The sequence below is a fragment of the Microcaecilia unicolor genome, chromosome 6 (assembly GCF_901765095.1).
Source record: "Microcaecilia unicolor chromosome 6, aMicUni1.1, whole genome shotgun sequence".
In the NCBI taxonomy this organism is placed as follows: Eukaryota; Metazoa; Chordata; class Amphibia; order Gymnophiona; family Siphonopidae; genus Microcaecilia; species Microcaecilia unicolor.
In genome coordinates, this window is record NC_044036.1 from 191,359,302 (window position 1) to 191,371,976 (window position 12,675).

At 48.4% G+C, this 12,675-nt stretch overlaps 1 protein-coding gene across 1 annotated transcript in view; it reads right to left on the minus strand.

Annotated features, from left to right (window-relative positions):
- The window catches only part of RHOA (ras homolog family member A), a 49,885-nt gene that overhangs the window by 16,439 nt on the left and 20,771 nt on the right, over positions 1-12,675 (minus strand). The window contains exon 3 of the mRNA XM_030205456.1: positions 5,876-5,996. Coding sequence (XP_030061316.1) covers positions 5,876-5,996 — 121 coding nt within the window. The remainder of the gene's footprint in view (positions 1-5,875; positions 5,997-12,675) is intronic.

A 12,675-nucleotide genomic window follows, 5' to 3' on the forward strand; every position in this document is an offset into this window, starting at 1 on the left:
CAAATAAGTGGAGTGACCCAATCAAGAGGCCCGAAGCAGCGAAGACCAGACGGTCTGACAAGAACTGAACAACAGCCACCTAAAGCTGACAGGCAAGAAACAATAGCCGTGGCCAAAAGACCAAGCCTGCAACCTACACGTAGTCAGCGAGAGATTTCCTTGGCTCGGAACTGACAGGATAAGAACTAAAAAACTCAAAGGTACCGACCTAGAAGGGCCCAAGACCAAAAACAGACGCCGGAAATCAAAAAAATCAAGGAAATTTCGCAAACACCCCCTCATTGTCTCAACCAAAACAAAGCCGGAGCAAGGTCAACGGCTGCAGCCGAAGCAAGGCTCGACAGCCTGAGCCAGACTCGACGGCCTGAGCCAGAGCCAGACTCGACGGCCTGAGCCAGAGCCAGAGCCAGGCTCGACGGCCTGAGCCAGAGCCAGGCTCGACGGCCTGAGCCAGAGCCAGAGCCAGGCTCGACGGCCTGAGCAGACAACACTCGACAGCGTGAGCCGGAGCAACGCTCTTTAAAAATTGAAGTGCTTGTCATGAACAGCTTTTTCAGTAGTACCAGTGGGATTTGAACCAGCCACTTCTGGAATACAAAACCAGTGCTCTAACCACTTGGCCACAGCCCCACTTGAGCTGGCCACGCCGGCCTGAGCAGGGTTCGCCAGCCTGAGCCAAAGGAAAGCTCGACGGCCGGGGCCAGAGTAAAGCTGCTTTGCTGCAAATAGGAATGATCCCAGATAGAACCAAACGGAGGCCCCAGGCTCGACATTCTGAAAACAGCCCAGACGAGCCATCCTAGCTGTATGCAAATACAAACACTATTCATCGAAAACCACCAGATGCGGTACCTGACAAGAGTAACCAGCCGCCAGCAGACAGGAGCCAAACCGAACGCCCCTAGACAGAGCAGACACCAACACCCTCAAGATAGGGAAGGTGCGACAAGAATAAGAACCAAAAGTAACATAACCACAAGGGCGTGAAATCTAGCAATCTGTGGCTGAGAGCGCCCATTTACCATGACATACAGATAAAACTCTCCCCTGAGCAGCCTACTATCCCACCACCAAAGGTGGAAACTAAGGAAGCCAGAAAGCAATAGGCCGAAATGCGTCTGCAGCCCAGAAACCAAATGCAGCTGAACAGAAGACTGAAAAGCCACAAACAGGGAGAGCTACCTAGGAAAGAAGGTTACTACCAGCCAAAAACCTGCCCCATGAGCCCTACAAAAGCAATGAGCTGAGAACACCCAGGGCACTAAAAGACTGGCTACTGAAGATGCAGAAACGGTAACCCGCAACCTGCAAAAAGAACGTAAAAGATATCGGCCACAAAAAACACACTCCAAGACCTAATACACAGGCCGGACTCGGTGCCCAGAGACTGAATAGACATCCATGAATAGAGGAAATAAGGAACCACATTCAGGACAGGAAAACCTATCCAGACAGTAGAGCTGACTGCAGCAGAAGTACCCAAAAGTCTCAGGAAAAAGAAAACTGACATGTCAGCCTCTGGAGGCATGATTACCATGGCAACCAGTAGAACACTGAGCGGAGAGTCTAAATTGCTACAAAAACAACAGACATTCCAGCACCAAAATGACCAGATTAACCAGACACGCCAGACTTGGACTGGCCCCCCCGTGGAAACAGCAGATTGAGCCCGCAGGCTCCTGACTGTCCCCACATGTCCACAACAGACCTGAACCCATGCCCTAAAACATACGAGGTGCTGTACTAAAATTAGACAGGGAGAAACTGAGGAAAAAATAAAACCTCACCCCCTAGCACGCTCCCCTAGCTCTACACTAGCCCATAGGAGCGAATACCTAATCCCCCCAGAAACAGGAGAGAGGTAAAAACTCCCTTACCTACTGAAAGAAGGACCGAACATGTGCAAAGGAGCAAAGAAGTAAACAGAGTCCAAAACAGGCAAATCCAGACAGCGTACCATAACGGCAGTACCTAATCCAAAAAATCTCCGTCAGAAACGAAATTCCACCTAGCGCAGGCACCACCCAGATAACCCAAGGCAGGACGCGGCACCAGCTGTGTAACCGAGGTCCCAGGAGAGACCGCCACTGACCCGCTCTCCGTTACCAAAAATGGCGCCCACTAACCCCCGACGCGGAAAAGAAGGCCGCACCGCTAAATATGAAACGATTCATGAATTTGTGTGAGATCCTGAAATTGCATGATCCAATTTTATAATATGAGCTGCCGAAGCAAGCACTCAACCTCGCTCAGCTGAATGCGTACAAGGCCGGCCGCGGTTGCGTTCCAGACGCGGAGTCCCTGAAAGAACGGACAGCGACCTGCCGTATCCAGAAGCAATAAACTTCACAAAGAGCATGGGCGAGAAAAACATTCCTTAGCTTAAATAGCGTGCTCAATTAAATTCTCAACGAAGAATAGCAACAGGACCGGCATAAGAGCTAGAAGCCATCCCAAACGGGAACGCGGAACAGGCCTCTGACACCGGAGCCGAAAAGCTCACCGTTTCCCTCCTTAAACGGGCATGGAGCAAAATTTTGGGCCAGAATCCTACCGCCCCGAGCTCGTGCCCCTCCGCTTGCACTGTCGCCATTAAAAATAATTGAAATAATTGAAATTGAGAGGAGTCAAAAGCGTCGCGTGCACAGCAAACCCCCGCACAAAATAGCGCCCGCGATGGCGAAATGGCGTCAAAACCACAGCCAGGAATGGCCGTCTAACGGAGCTCCCTATCAACGCCCCAACAGCCATAGCCAGGCAAAAATAAAATACACTTGTGCTGGGAGCCACGCGAAGCCCAGACGCTCCTCCACGAAACTGACGAACTCCCACAGAAAAAAAAGGAAATACCACTCACCTCAATAGGATGGAAAAAACAGAGCCCCAAAGGAAAGAAATTACCATGGTGTAAAGCCATTATCCCCTTCTGCTCTGCTTCATTTCCTCTTGTCTCTCTGTTCTTTTTTTTTTTTTTTTAAGGCAGAGAGGTCAGAAACTGTTAGTCAGCCTGGTAACAGGACAGGGGTGGGGGAGGGACCTGGCACCACCAGGTGTACCCCTAACTGGCTCCACATGGCCACTAACCCCTAGCTCAACTAAACCTGAGGGAACAGGCTAGGAGCACATCTCAATCCGCTCAACTAATCCTGAAGTAACAGGCTAGGAGCACAGCTCAATCCAGAGAGCTGCACAGGATGTGTCTATCCACCTGCTGAGATAGAGAGAATACTGAGAGTAGGCTGACTGCACAGGTCTACATATATCAAGACTCTGAAGTTCTCTCTTATCTCCACCTGCTGGTAGAGGGACATAACCCACTCGTCTCTGGATTGATCTGTGGGACGCTATGGAACGAGAAATTGCAACTACAAAAGACACCGTCCTGCTTATCAAGGCTGGATGTCTGTCCCAGACAGAGCATGCGCCAGCCTGAGTACGAGAGAAATAATGAGGCCAGACTGGAGAAGAAAGAAACTCCACTAGACAAAAAGGAAAAAAGGCAAAAATGACAGCCCCAAAAGGCAACTTGGTATCCCAGCAAGGAAACATAAGGGTTATCCTTCTGAGATCCCAATGCCTGATCGAAATGCCGACCTTGAAGAGAAGACCGTCCTGCCCGAATGGGACGGTATGCTACCTGGCTTGGCGGATTGTAAATCCATACAAATGACCCCTCTGGAATAAAACAGAGGACAGCACACTGCACTGTTCGCTAACTTACAGTTTAGTCTGCTTATAGAGAAGAGAGAAACATGGGGGAAGAACAAGACCTCGGCGTTCGTAGCCGCGAGGGCGCTTTGTCGCGGCCTTGTGGCCGCGCGGTCGTTTCTTTTTCGGGTGTGCTTTCACCGCCACCATAGACGACTTTGACCTTGCCGACGCGATTTTTCCATCAATGTCCTCGAAGGTCCTGAGCAGATTCAAAAAGTGTGGTCGGTGCGGCCGGCAGATCTCGCAAACCGATACCCACGCTTGGTGCCTCCAGTGCCTCGGCCTGGAGCATAATACCAAGACGTGCACCTTGTGTCTCGGCTTAAGGAAGCGGACACAGGTGCGAGGCAAGTTCTTCGGGACCGTCCTTTTGGAACTTGCGCCGGCCCTTCGACGTCTACCTCAACGGCATCGGTGTCAACAGCCGGGTCTTCGGTACCGATGTCGACGATGTCTTCTGGTTGGTGGGGGCTGCCGTGGACATCAACCCAGTCGTGAGAACAAGCAGCCTGCTTGTCCTCGGAGAAAGAGAGAGACTAAAAGGGCTTGCTTCCTACCTGCTGGGAGACTGAGAAAATACTGAGGCTAGGGTCACATGACCAGGGCTCTTATTGGCTCTCTAGAGTCACAGTTTTTTCTCAGTCTCCACCTGCTGGTAGGCGTGCACAACCCATCAGTTCAATCCTGGTCCGATCCGGAGGGATGCTAAGGAAAGGAGCTTTCATTAGCTGGGTGAGAACGACATGGAGATCCCATGACACTGATGGAGGTTTGAGAGGGGGCTTTGACAAAAGCAAACCTCCTATGAAGTGCTAACGTCAGTGTCAACACTGATGCTGATAATTCGGACCGGACTCCAAAAATGTTGTCTCTGAGCCTCTCTGGACAGCTGGGTTCTTTTCTGCATAAAGCAGGCAAAGAATACAGCTGGAAGGGGAATTTTCTGGACCCATACTCAGATGACACCAAGAATGGGTGTCTGTGCCAGAGATGGTCCAACTGCACCAGGCACAGCAATTGAAGCCACTGGGTACCTTCGATGACATGGAAGGAAAAACAGCTGTGGCCAAATCAAACGACTCTATGTCGACTTCAAAAAGGGGAAAAGCACCAGAAAGAGACAGGGAAAAAAAACAAAAAAAAAAACAACTCCCGACCGAAGCTCAGGCCTAAAACAGCCTAAAGAGCACAAAAAAGATAAGGAAACCTACAAGTGGGGAAAAATCTAACTAAAAACACTTAAAGGGAGCAAGCAACTCCCCCCCCCCCCCCCGGGAAAAGAATCAGGATATACATTTTGCAGGGAAGGCACAAAAAGACAGCTCAAGTTGGTCATGCTCCAGACGCTGTGAGGAGCTGTGGACAGCACGTTCTCTCCTCATAGAGAAAAGAAACTGCTGGTCCTGCGCTGTCATGGAACGCTAGCATGTGCCTCTCCATACTGTAGCATTCTGCACTGGGTGACGTCGCTCACATGCGAGTATTAAATACACTGCCTGTCCTCGGAGAACTCACTTTATTGCCATAGCTTCCACTCAGGAAGGAGCGAGGCAGCCGGGGTGGGGGGGGGGGGGTGGGAGACACAGCACCACCAGTTGTCACTTTAGCTAGGAGGGACTCTGGTGTCATCAGTGCTTAAGCATCTTCCACAATAAACCAGCCATTATCCCCTACTCAACTGAAACCCAGTAGAACCAGGACAGTTGCCGAGAAACAAGCTCCAAAGAAGGAGCTGCACAATCCATCCATCATCCGCCAGGAGACACAAAATAACGTTCTATGGCTGCACTACTTCCTTAAGGGACGATTTTGTTCTCTGTCTCCTTCCAGTAGTGGATGGACAAACCCCAATCATTATGGACAAAAAGAAAAAAAAAGAAAAAAAAACACACAAGGATGTGAAGTGCATCAGAGGCCAACTTTATATCATCTCCTTCAGTCCTTAGTAAAAAGTATTGAGAACTGTCACAATGTTTACAAGATTTATCCTATAAACTGAGCAGCAATTAACCTATACTTTTGTCAACATTCTGATGGGATCTCTGTTTTGAGTCTGAATTTTTCTTACAAATGCAGTTAATCCAAAACTAAAAACATACAAACACAAAATTCCCAAATCTACTGAAGTCTTTTGACCACTGTAATACAAAAGAGATTGACTTACCTAAACTATCAGGGCTATCAATTGAAAAACACATTAAAATAACATCAGTATCGGGATAGGACAGTGGTCTAAGTCGATCATAATCTTCCTGTCCTGCTGTATCCCACAAAGCCAACTCCACCTACAGGAAAAAATGGAAGGAAAAAGCCAGATAACTGACGAGAACCCCCTTAGTGTAAACCAGTTTCAGTTCATCGATTCCATTTCAGAACTTTTTATGCTACATTACAATTATCAAATATATAATGTAAATCATATTCAAGAGTGCTATCAATGCTAGTTAAATTTAGCATTTTTTTTTTTTAAGAATCTAGTCTAGTGATCTGATCTCTATGTTCAAATATTAAGGTTTCCAAGCCTGGTACTGGAGGAACCCCACAATATCCACAAAGAATATTTATGAGAGAGATTTGCATGCAATGGACTGTAGGTATCCTGAAAACCTGACTGGCTGGGGTGCCGCCGCCAGAACCAGGTTTGGGAACCACTGTATTAAATGAACCAACTACAAGTAGCAGGTAATTATAACAGGTGAGACCCTATAAGATAAACCTTCCATAATGTGCCTGGAGTAAGGCACAGAATTTACACCTGCTTTAAGGCAGTCACTAATGGATTTCATACATTTATGCAGATATGCATATAACTGTGATTGTAGGCAATACTGGTACAATCACAATTAAGGCAAGTTTACACCTAGATACAGTAATATTGCATCCTACTACCCACAAACCAATACTGAACCAGGCTAATGTGGTGTAAAGCTTCTTTGGTGTATATATTACCCCTCCTAAAATTTACTCAAAAACAAAAGAAACAACAAACTAACATGCCCACGTAAATATCTGTGTCAATTGAAGTTTTAATCTATGAATAAAGCCTTTCACAACTACAGTATACAAGGATTATTTATCAGCAAGGACAATGTACTGGCCCAGTTAAAAGTGGGTAAAATTTATTAGTAAATGTCAACTTGAATCCCTACCAGCAGATGGAGATAAAAAAAAAAGCTTAACCATTCCAGTGACATCACTGGCTGTCATGGCTGGTGCAGTCTGGGCACCTTCAGAACTAAAGCCCCCATAGGGATAAATGCCTACTACAGAAGATTATAACAAAGCTATGTATCACAGAAAGCTGAAAGGAAAGGGGAGAGCTGAACAGAACTGTTCCTGATTGTAGTGCTTCTCACTCTAACTTATTGTTGTTGATGTTCTTGGCTTGGGAGCAAGCTCCGCTATAGTTGCCTTTTCCATCTGTGTGCTAGACGTGGAAGCAAGCTCCACCTACTGAATTTGACACTAGGCACTGCAGGGTTTTTAAACCCATGCTGTGATACCATCTCTAAATCCACTCTGCAGCTGTCCATTGAAGAGAACTGTTCCTGACTGTGGTGCTTCCTACTCTAACTTGCTTATTGTTGTTGCGGTCCCTGGAATGGGAGCAAGCTCCGCTATAGTTGCCTTTTCCATCTGGGCATTAGGTGTAGGAGCAAGCTCCGCCTACTGAATTTGACGCTAGGCATTGCAGGGTTTTTAAACCGCGACACCTAGTGGCACAGCAAGCACCTTTGCAAAGCGAATTTGTGAAGTATTTGGTAACAATTTTTATTGTTACTATCTTAAATTTTATCTTAAAATGAAGCTGTTATTGACTGTTCTTAATTAGGATATACGCTGGGAATTCTAAAAGAATATGAACTAAAAATTCCTGTATAGATCTTCAATGCCTAGGTTCAAAGTTTATCTTCCTGTATTTCTAAAAGTCAATTGCTTAGATTTTTGTCCTCGCAGTATTGACATTATAGGAAGCATGTTGTCTGATATGTGCTCCGAATCTAAACCTACTAATGTATGATATATTGATACAGCCAACTCAACCTTATTTTTGTTCAGTAACTCCAGTCCCGGCATATTACGTCAAAGCTAGGTTTCTTAATAACAAGCTTTTAATATTTCAGGATCTTCTTTCTACATTAGATTTAGGTTTTATGTTTATTACTGAAACTTGGATGCTAGAGGAGGATACCTCAATTAAATCTCACCTCTGTCTACCAGGTTATATGTTATATTCCACTTAATTTATAAGACGTTTTTAAAGCTTTCTTTTGAATTTTCTATGACCTCTCCCGGTTTAGAGTTTATTATGCTATGTAGTTTTCAAGACGACTTTTATAATTATACCACTAGAAAATATTCCACCTTAGCTGGAATTCTGCTGATTTATCGACCTCCAGGCCCTTGGTCAAAATCAGAAAGACTGATTATTTTGGGTGATTTGAATCTTCATTTAGATGACTTTGGTGATCCTAATGTTAATTTTATAGAATGTTTACAGTCTTGTAACCTCGATTTGATGAATAGTGGCCCAACACACAAAAAGGGATATGTCCTTGACTGTTAGTTTGATTTTTTTTTTTTAATATGTTTATTATAACTAGTTTGATTTTTTTAATAGAGTCTAACACCTAGTCTGCTGTTCTGTGGTCGGACCACTCTCAATCATTGTTTAATTTTTATTTATGTCTCAAGAAACCATTTAAATACTCAAACACTAAAACCATCTCGACTAGAGAGAAAATCGATAGTAATAGATATTGATACTTCCAATCCTAACAACTCTTTGAAATCTTGCTGTGATTTGGCAACTTTATCTCAGGAGACACCCTCAGAAAGACCTACGGGGCGAAGTCTACGTCCTCAACATCCAGGCCATGAGAGTCAGAGACTGAAGGCTGGGATGCAGAAGCGCCCCTCGTTCTGAGGGTTGGAAAACACTCCAATCTCCACGGTTCTTCGGAGGACAACTCCAGAAGAAGAGGGAACCGGATCTGACGCATCCAGAAAGGGGCTATCAGAATCATGGTTCCGCAGTCTTGCTTCCCCACCAGAGGTATGGGAGAATATGCATACAGGAAGCCTCTAGCCCAATGAAGGAGAAAAGCATCCGACGCTAGCCTGCCATGGGCCTGAAGTCTGGAACAGAACTGAGGGACCTTGTGAGTGGTCTGCGTGGCAAAAAGATCCACCGAGGGGGTGTCCCACGCCCGGAAGATCTTGCATACCACGCCTAAGTTGAGCGACCACTCGTGAGGTTGCATTATCCTGCTCAACCTGTAGGCCAGACTGTTTACGCATGCCAGATACGTGGCTTGGAGAAGCATGCCGTGGACGTGAACCCATAGCCACATCTGGACGGCTTCCCGACACAGGGGGCGAGATCCAGTGCCCCCCTGCTTGTTGACTTAATACGTGGCAACCTGATTGTCTGTCTGAATTTGAATAATTTGATTGGACAGCTGATCTCTGAAAGCCCTTGAAGCGTTCCAGATCGCTCGCAACTCCAGGAGATTGATCTGAAGACCTGATTCCTGGAGGGACCAAGCTCCTTGAGTGTGAAGCCTGTCTACATGGGCTCCCCACCCCAGGAGAGATGCATCCGTAGTCAGCACTTTTTGCGGCTGAGGAATTTGGAAGCGACGTCCCAAAGTCAAATTAGATCGAATTGTCCACCACTGAAGGGAATTGCGAAATTCGGTGGGTAGCTGGATTGCATCCTCTAGATCCCCTGTGGCCTGAAACCACTGGGAAGCTAGGGTCCATTGAGCTGATCGCATGTGAAGACGGGCCATGGGAGTCACATGGACTGTGGATGCCATATAGCCTAGCAGTCTCAACATCTGCCAAACTGTGATCTGCTGAGACGCTCTGGCCAAGGAAACAAGAGACAGAAGGTTGTCCACTCTCGCCTCTGGAAGATAGGCATGAGCAGTCTGTGAATCCAGCAGAGTTCCTATGAATTCTAATTTCTGAACTGGAAGAAGATGGGACTTTGGGTAATTTATGACAAACTCCAGTAGCTCCAGGAGTTGAATAGTTGAATAGTCATCTGCATAGACTGCAGAGCTCCTGCCTCTGAGGTGTTCTTCAAAAGCCAATCGTCGAGATAGGGGAACACATGCACTCCCAGTCTGCGTAGCGATGCTGCAACTACCGCCAGGCATTTGGTTAATACCCTGGGCACAGACGCGAGCCCAAAGGGTAGCACACAATACTGAAAATGCTGTGTTCCCAGACGGAATTGTAGATACTGCCTGTGAGCTGGCAGTATTGGGATGTGTGTATAAGCATCCTTTAAGTCCAGAGAGCATAGCCAGTCGTTTTTCTGAGTCATGGGAAGAAGGGTGCCCAGGGAAACCATCCTGAACTTTTCTCGGACCAGATACTTGTTCAGGGCCCTTAGGTCTAGAATGGGACGCATCCCCCCTGTTTTCTTTTGCACAAGGAAGTACCTGGAATAGAATCCCAGCCCTTCTTGCCCTGGTGGAACAGGCTCGACCGCACTGGCGCTGAGAAGGGCAGAGTTCCTCTGCAAGTACCTACCTGTGCTGGAAGCTGAAGGACTGAGCTACCGGTGGGCAATTTGGAGGTATGGAGATCAAATTGAGGGAGTATCCCAGCCGGACTATTTGAAGAACCCACCACTCGGAGGTTATGAGAGGCCACCTTTGGTGAAAACATTTTAACCTCCCCCCCCCCCCCCCCCCCCCGACTGGTAGATCGTCCAGCATGGACACTTTTATGGCAGCTATGCTCAACTGGAGCCAATCAAAAGCCTGCCCCTTGCTTTTGCTGGGGAGCTGCGGGGGCCTGTCTAGGCGCACGCTGTTGACTAGAACGAGCGCGCTGGGGTTGAGCCTGAGAAGGTGGATTGTACCTACTCTTATTGTAAGCATAGGGAGCAGTTCGCCTTCCACGGAAAAAATGTCTACCTGATGAGGTAGATGCTGAAGGCGCCCGGTGGGAGAGATTGTCCATAGCGGTTTCCCGCTGGTTGAGCTGTTCGACCAGCTGCTCGACTTTCTTGCCCAAAATATTATCCCCCCGCTGCTGGACTCTATTGTCCAGGTCAGAGGCACGCAACCATGAGAGTCTGCGCATCACTATACCTTGTGCAGTGGCTCTGGATGCAACATCAAAAGAGTTGTAAGCACCCCTGGACAGGAATTTACGACACGCCTTCAGCTGCCTGACCACCTCCTGAAAAGGACTGGCATGCTCCAGGGGGAGCTTATCCACCAAGTCCGCCAGTTGCTGGACATTGTTCCGCATGTTGATGCTCGTGTAGAGCTGGTACGACTGAATCTTGGACACGAGCATGGAGGACTGGTAGGCCTTCCTCCCAAGAGTCCAGAGTTCTAGATTCTTGTCCCGGGGGCGCTGAGGCAAAATCTCTAGAACTTTTGGCTCTCTTGAGAGCAGAATCCACAACCATAGAGTAGTGAGGTAACTGCGACTTCATCAACTCAGGCTCCCAATGGATTCGATACTGGGACTCAGCTTTTTGGGGGATGGTGGGATTAGATAGTGGTTTCGTCCAGTTCTTCAGCAATGTCTGCTTAAGGACAGTCAAGGACCTCGAACATCTCGGCCCTGGGCTCATCCTCAGAAACCACCGGGAAGGGAATAGCCATGGACATTTCCCACACAAAGGAGGAGAAAGAAAGCTCTCTGAGGGAGAAGTTTCCTTTCAGGCGAAGGAGTGGGATCAGAAGGGAGACCACAAGACTCCTCAGAAGAAAAATACCTGGGATCCTCCTCCCCACGAGGCATCCTCCTCGGTGTCGGACAAGAGGTCACGAACTGCAGTCCAAAACCAGGCCCACCTCGACTCGGAAGAACCACGTCCTCGATGACGACATCGAGAAGTCGACTCCCGTGCCGGCAGCGATGAAGCTCCCTCCAGCGATGTCGACGGGGAGTCGACCTGGGTGGCAGCCGAAGCCACAAGCAGCATCGGGGACTGCACCACAGGCACAGAGTTCGCTGCCGCTTCCATCAACGGTACCGAAGGCGCAAGCACCCCCGGTACCGGAACAGACTGGCGCAGCAGCCCCACCAGGAGACCTGGAAGAATGGCTCTGAGGCGCTTGTCAAGAGGGTCTGCCAGGAAAGGCTGTGGGGCTGGTGCAGGAGCAAGAGGCAGAACCTGTGGAGAGGAAGGAGGCGGTACCGGACTGTCCGAAGACTGACACCTCTTGGATGGAGGGTGAGCGGTCCTCCCGGCGTCGACTCTTCTCGGGTGCTGAGTCCCTCGACACCCCAGAGCTCCCGGTACCGAATGTAGAAGGAGATCGATGCTGATGCTTCTTAGCCTTCACTCGATGCACGGCATTGGTACTCCTCGGTATTGACAAGGAGGACGTGGAATCCACACGCCACCTCGGAGTCGGGTCCGAAAGTGGTCGGTCCCGATGGGCCTTTGCAGCAGGAGCCTTCGAGACAGGTGGAGATCCACTCGACGGCTCACTGCTCCCAGCATGCGGTGGTCTCCTGACAGGTATTACCTGCTCTCCCGATGTCGATGCCATCTTCGGTGCAGATGCCGGTCGACCTCGGTACTGCTGTCGACGTGCCGGGCAAGGCTCCAAACAGACATTCCCGCTGAGCCTGTCTCGACGCCTGTGTCCACTTTTTAAGGCTAAGACACAACTTACACGCATCTGGGCGAGTCGGGCCCAAAGCACTGGATACACCACGAATGGTGATCAGTACCCGAGATTGGCCAGTTGCACCGACCGCACTTCTTGAAGCTGCCAGGAATCCTCGATGTCATGGACGGAAACTTAGAAGCGGTGAAGTCAAAATTCGCGATGGTGCCAAGAAAAAAAGGGGCACAAAAAGAGAAATTCGAATGCGCAGCCCAAAAGGGCCGCGACGGCAGCGAAAGAAAACTTAAGAGGGCCAAAAGAAATAAGGGAACCACTAGATTTTTTTTTTTTTTTTTACTGTCTCCATGAG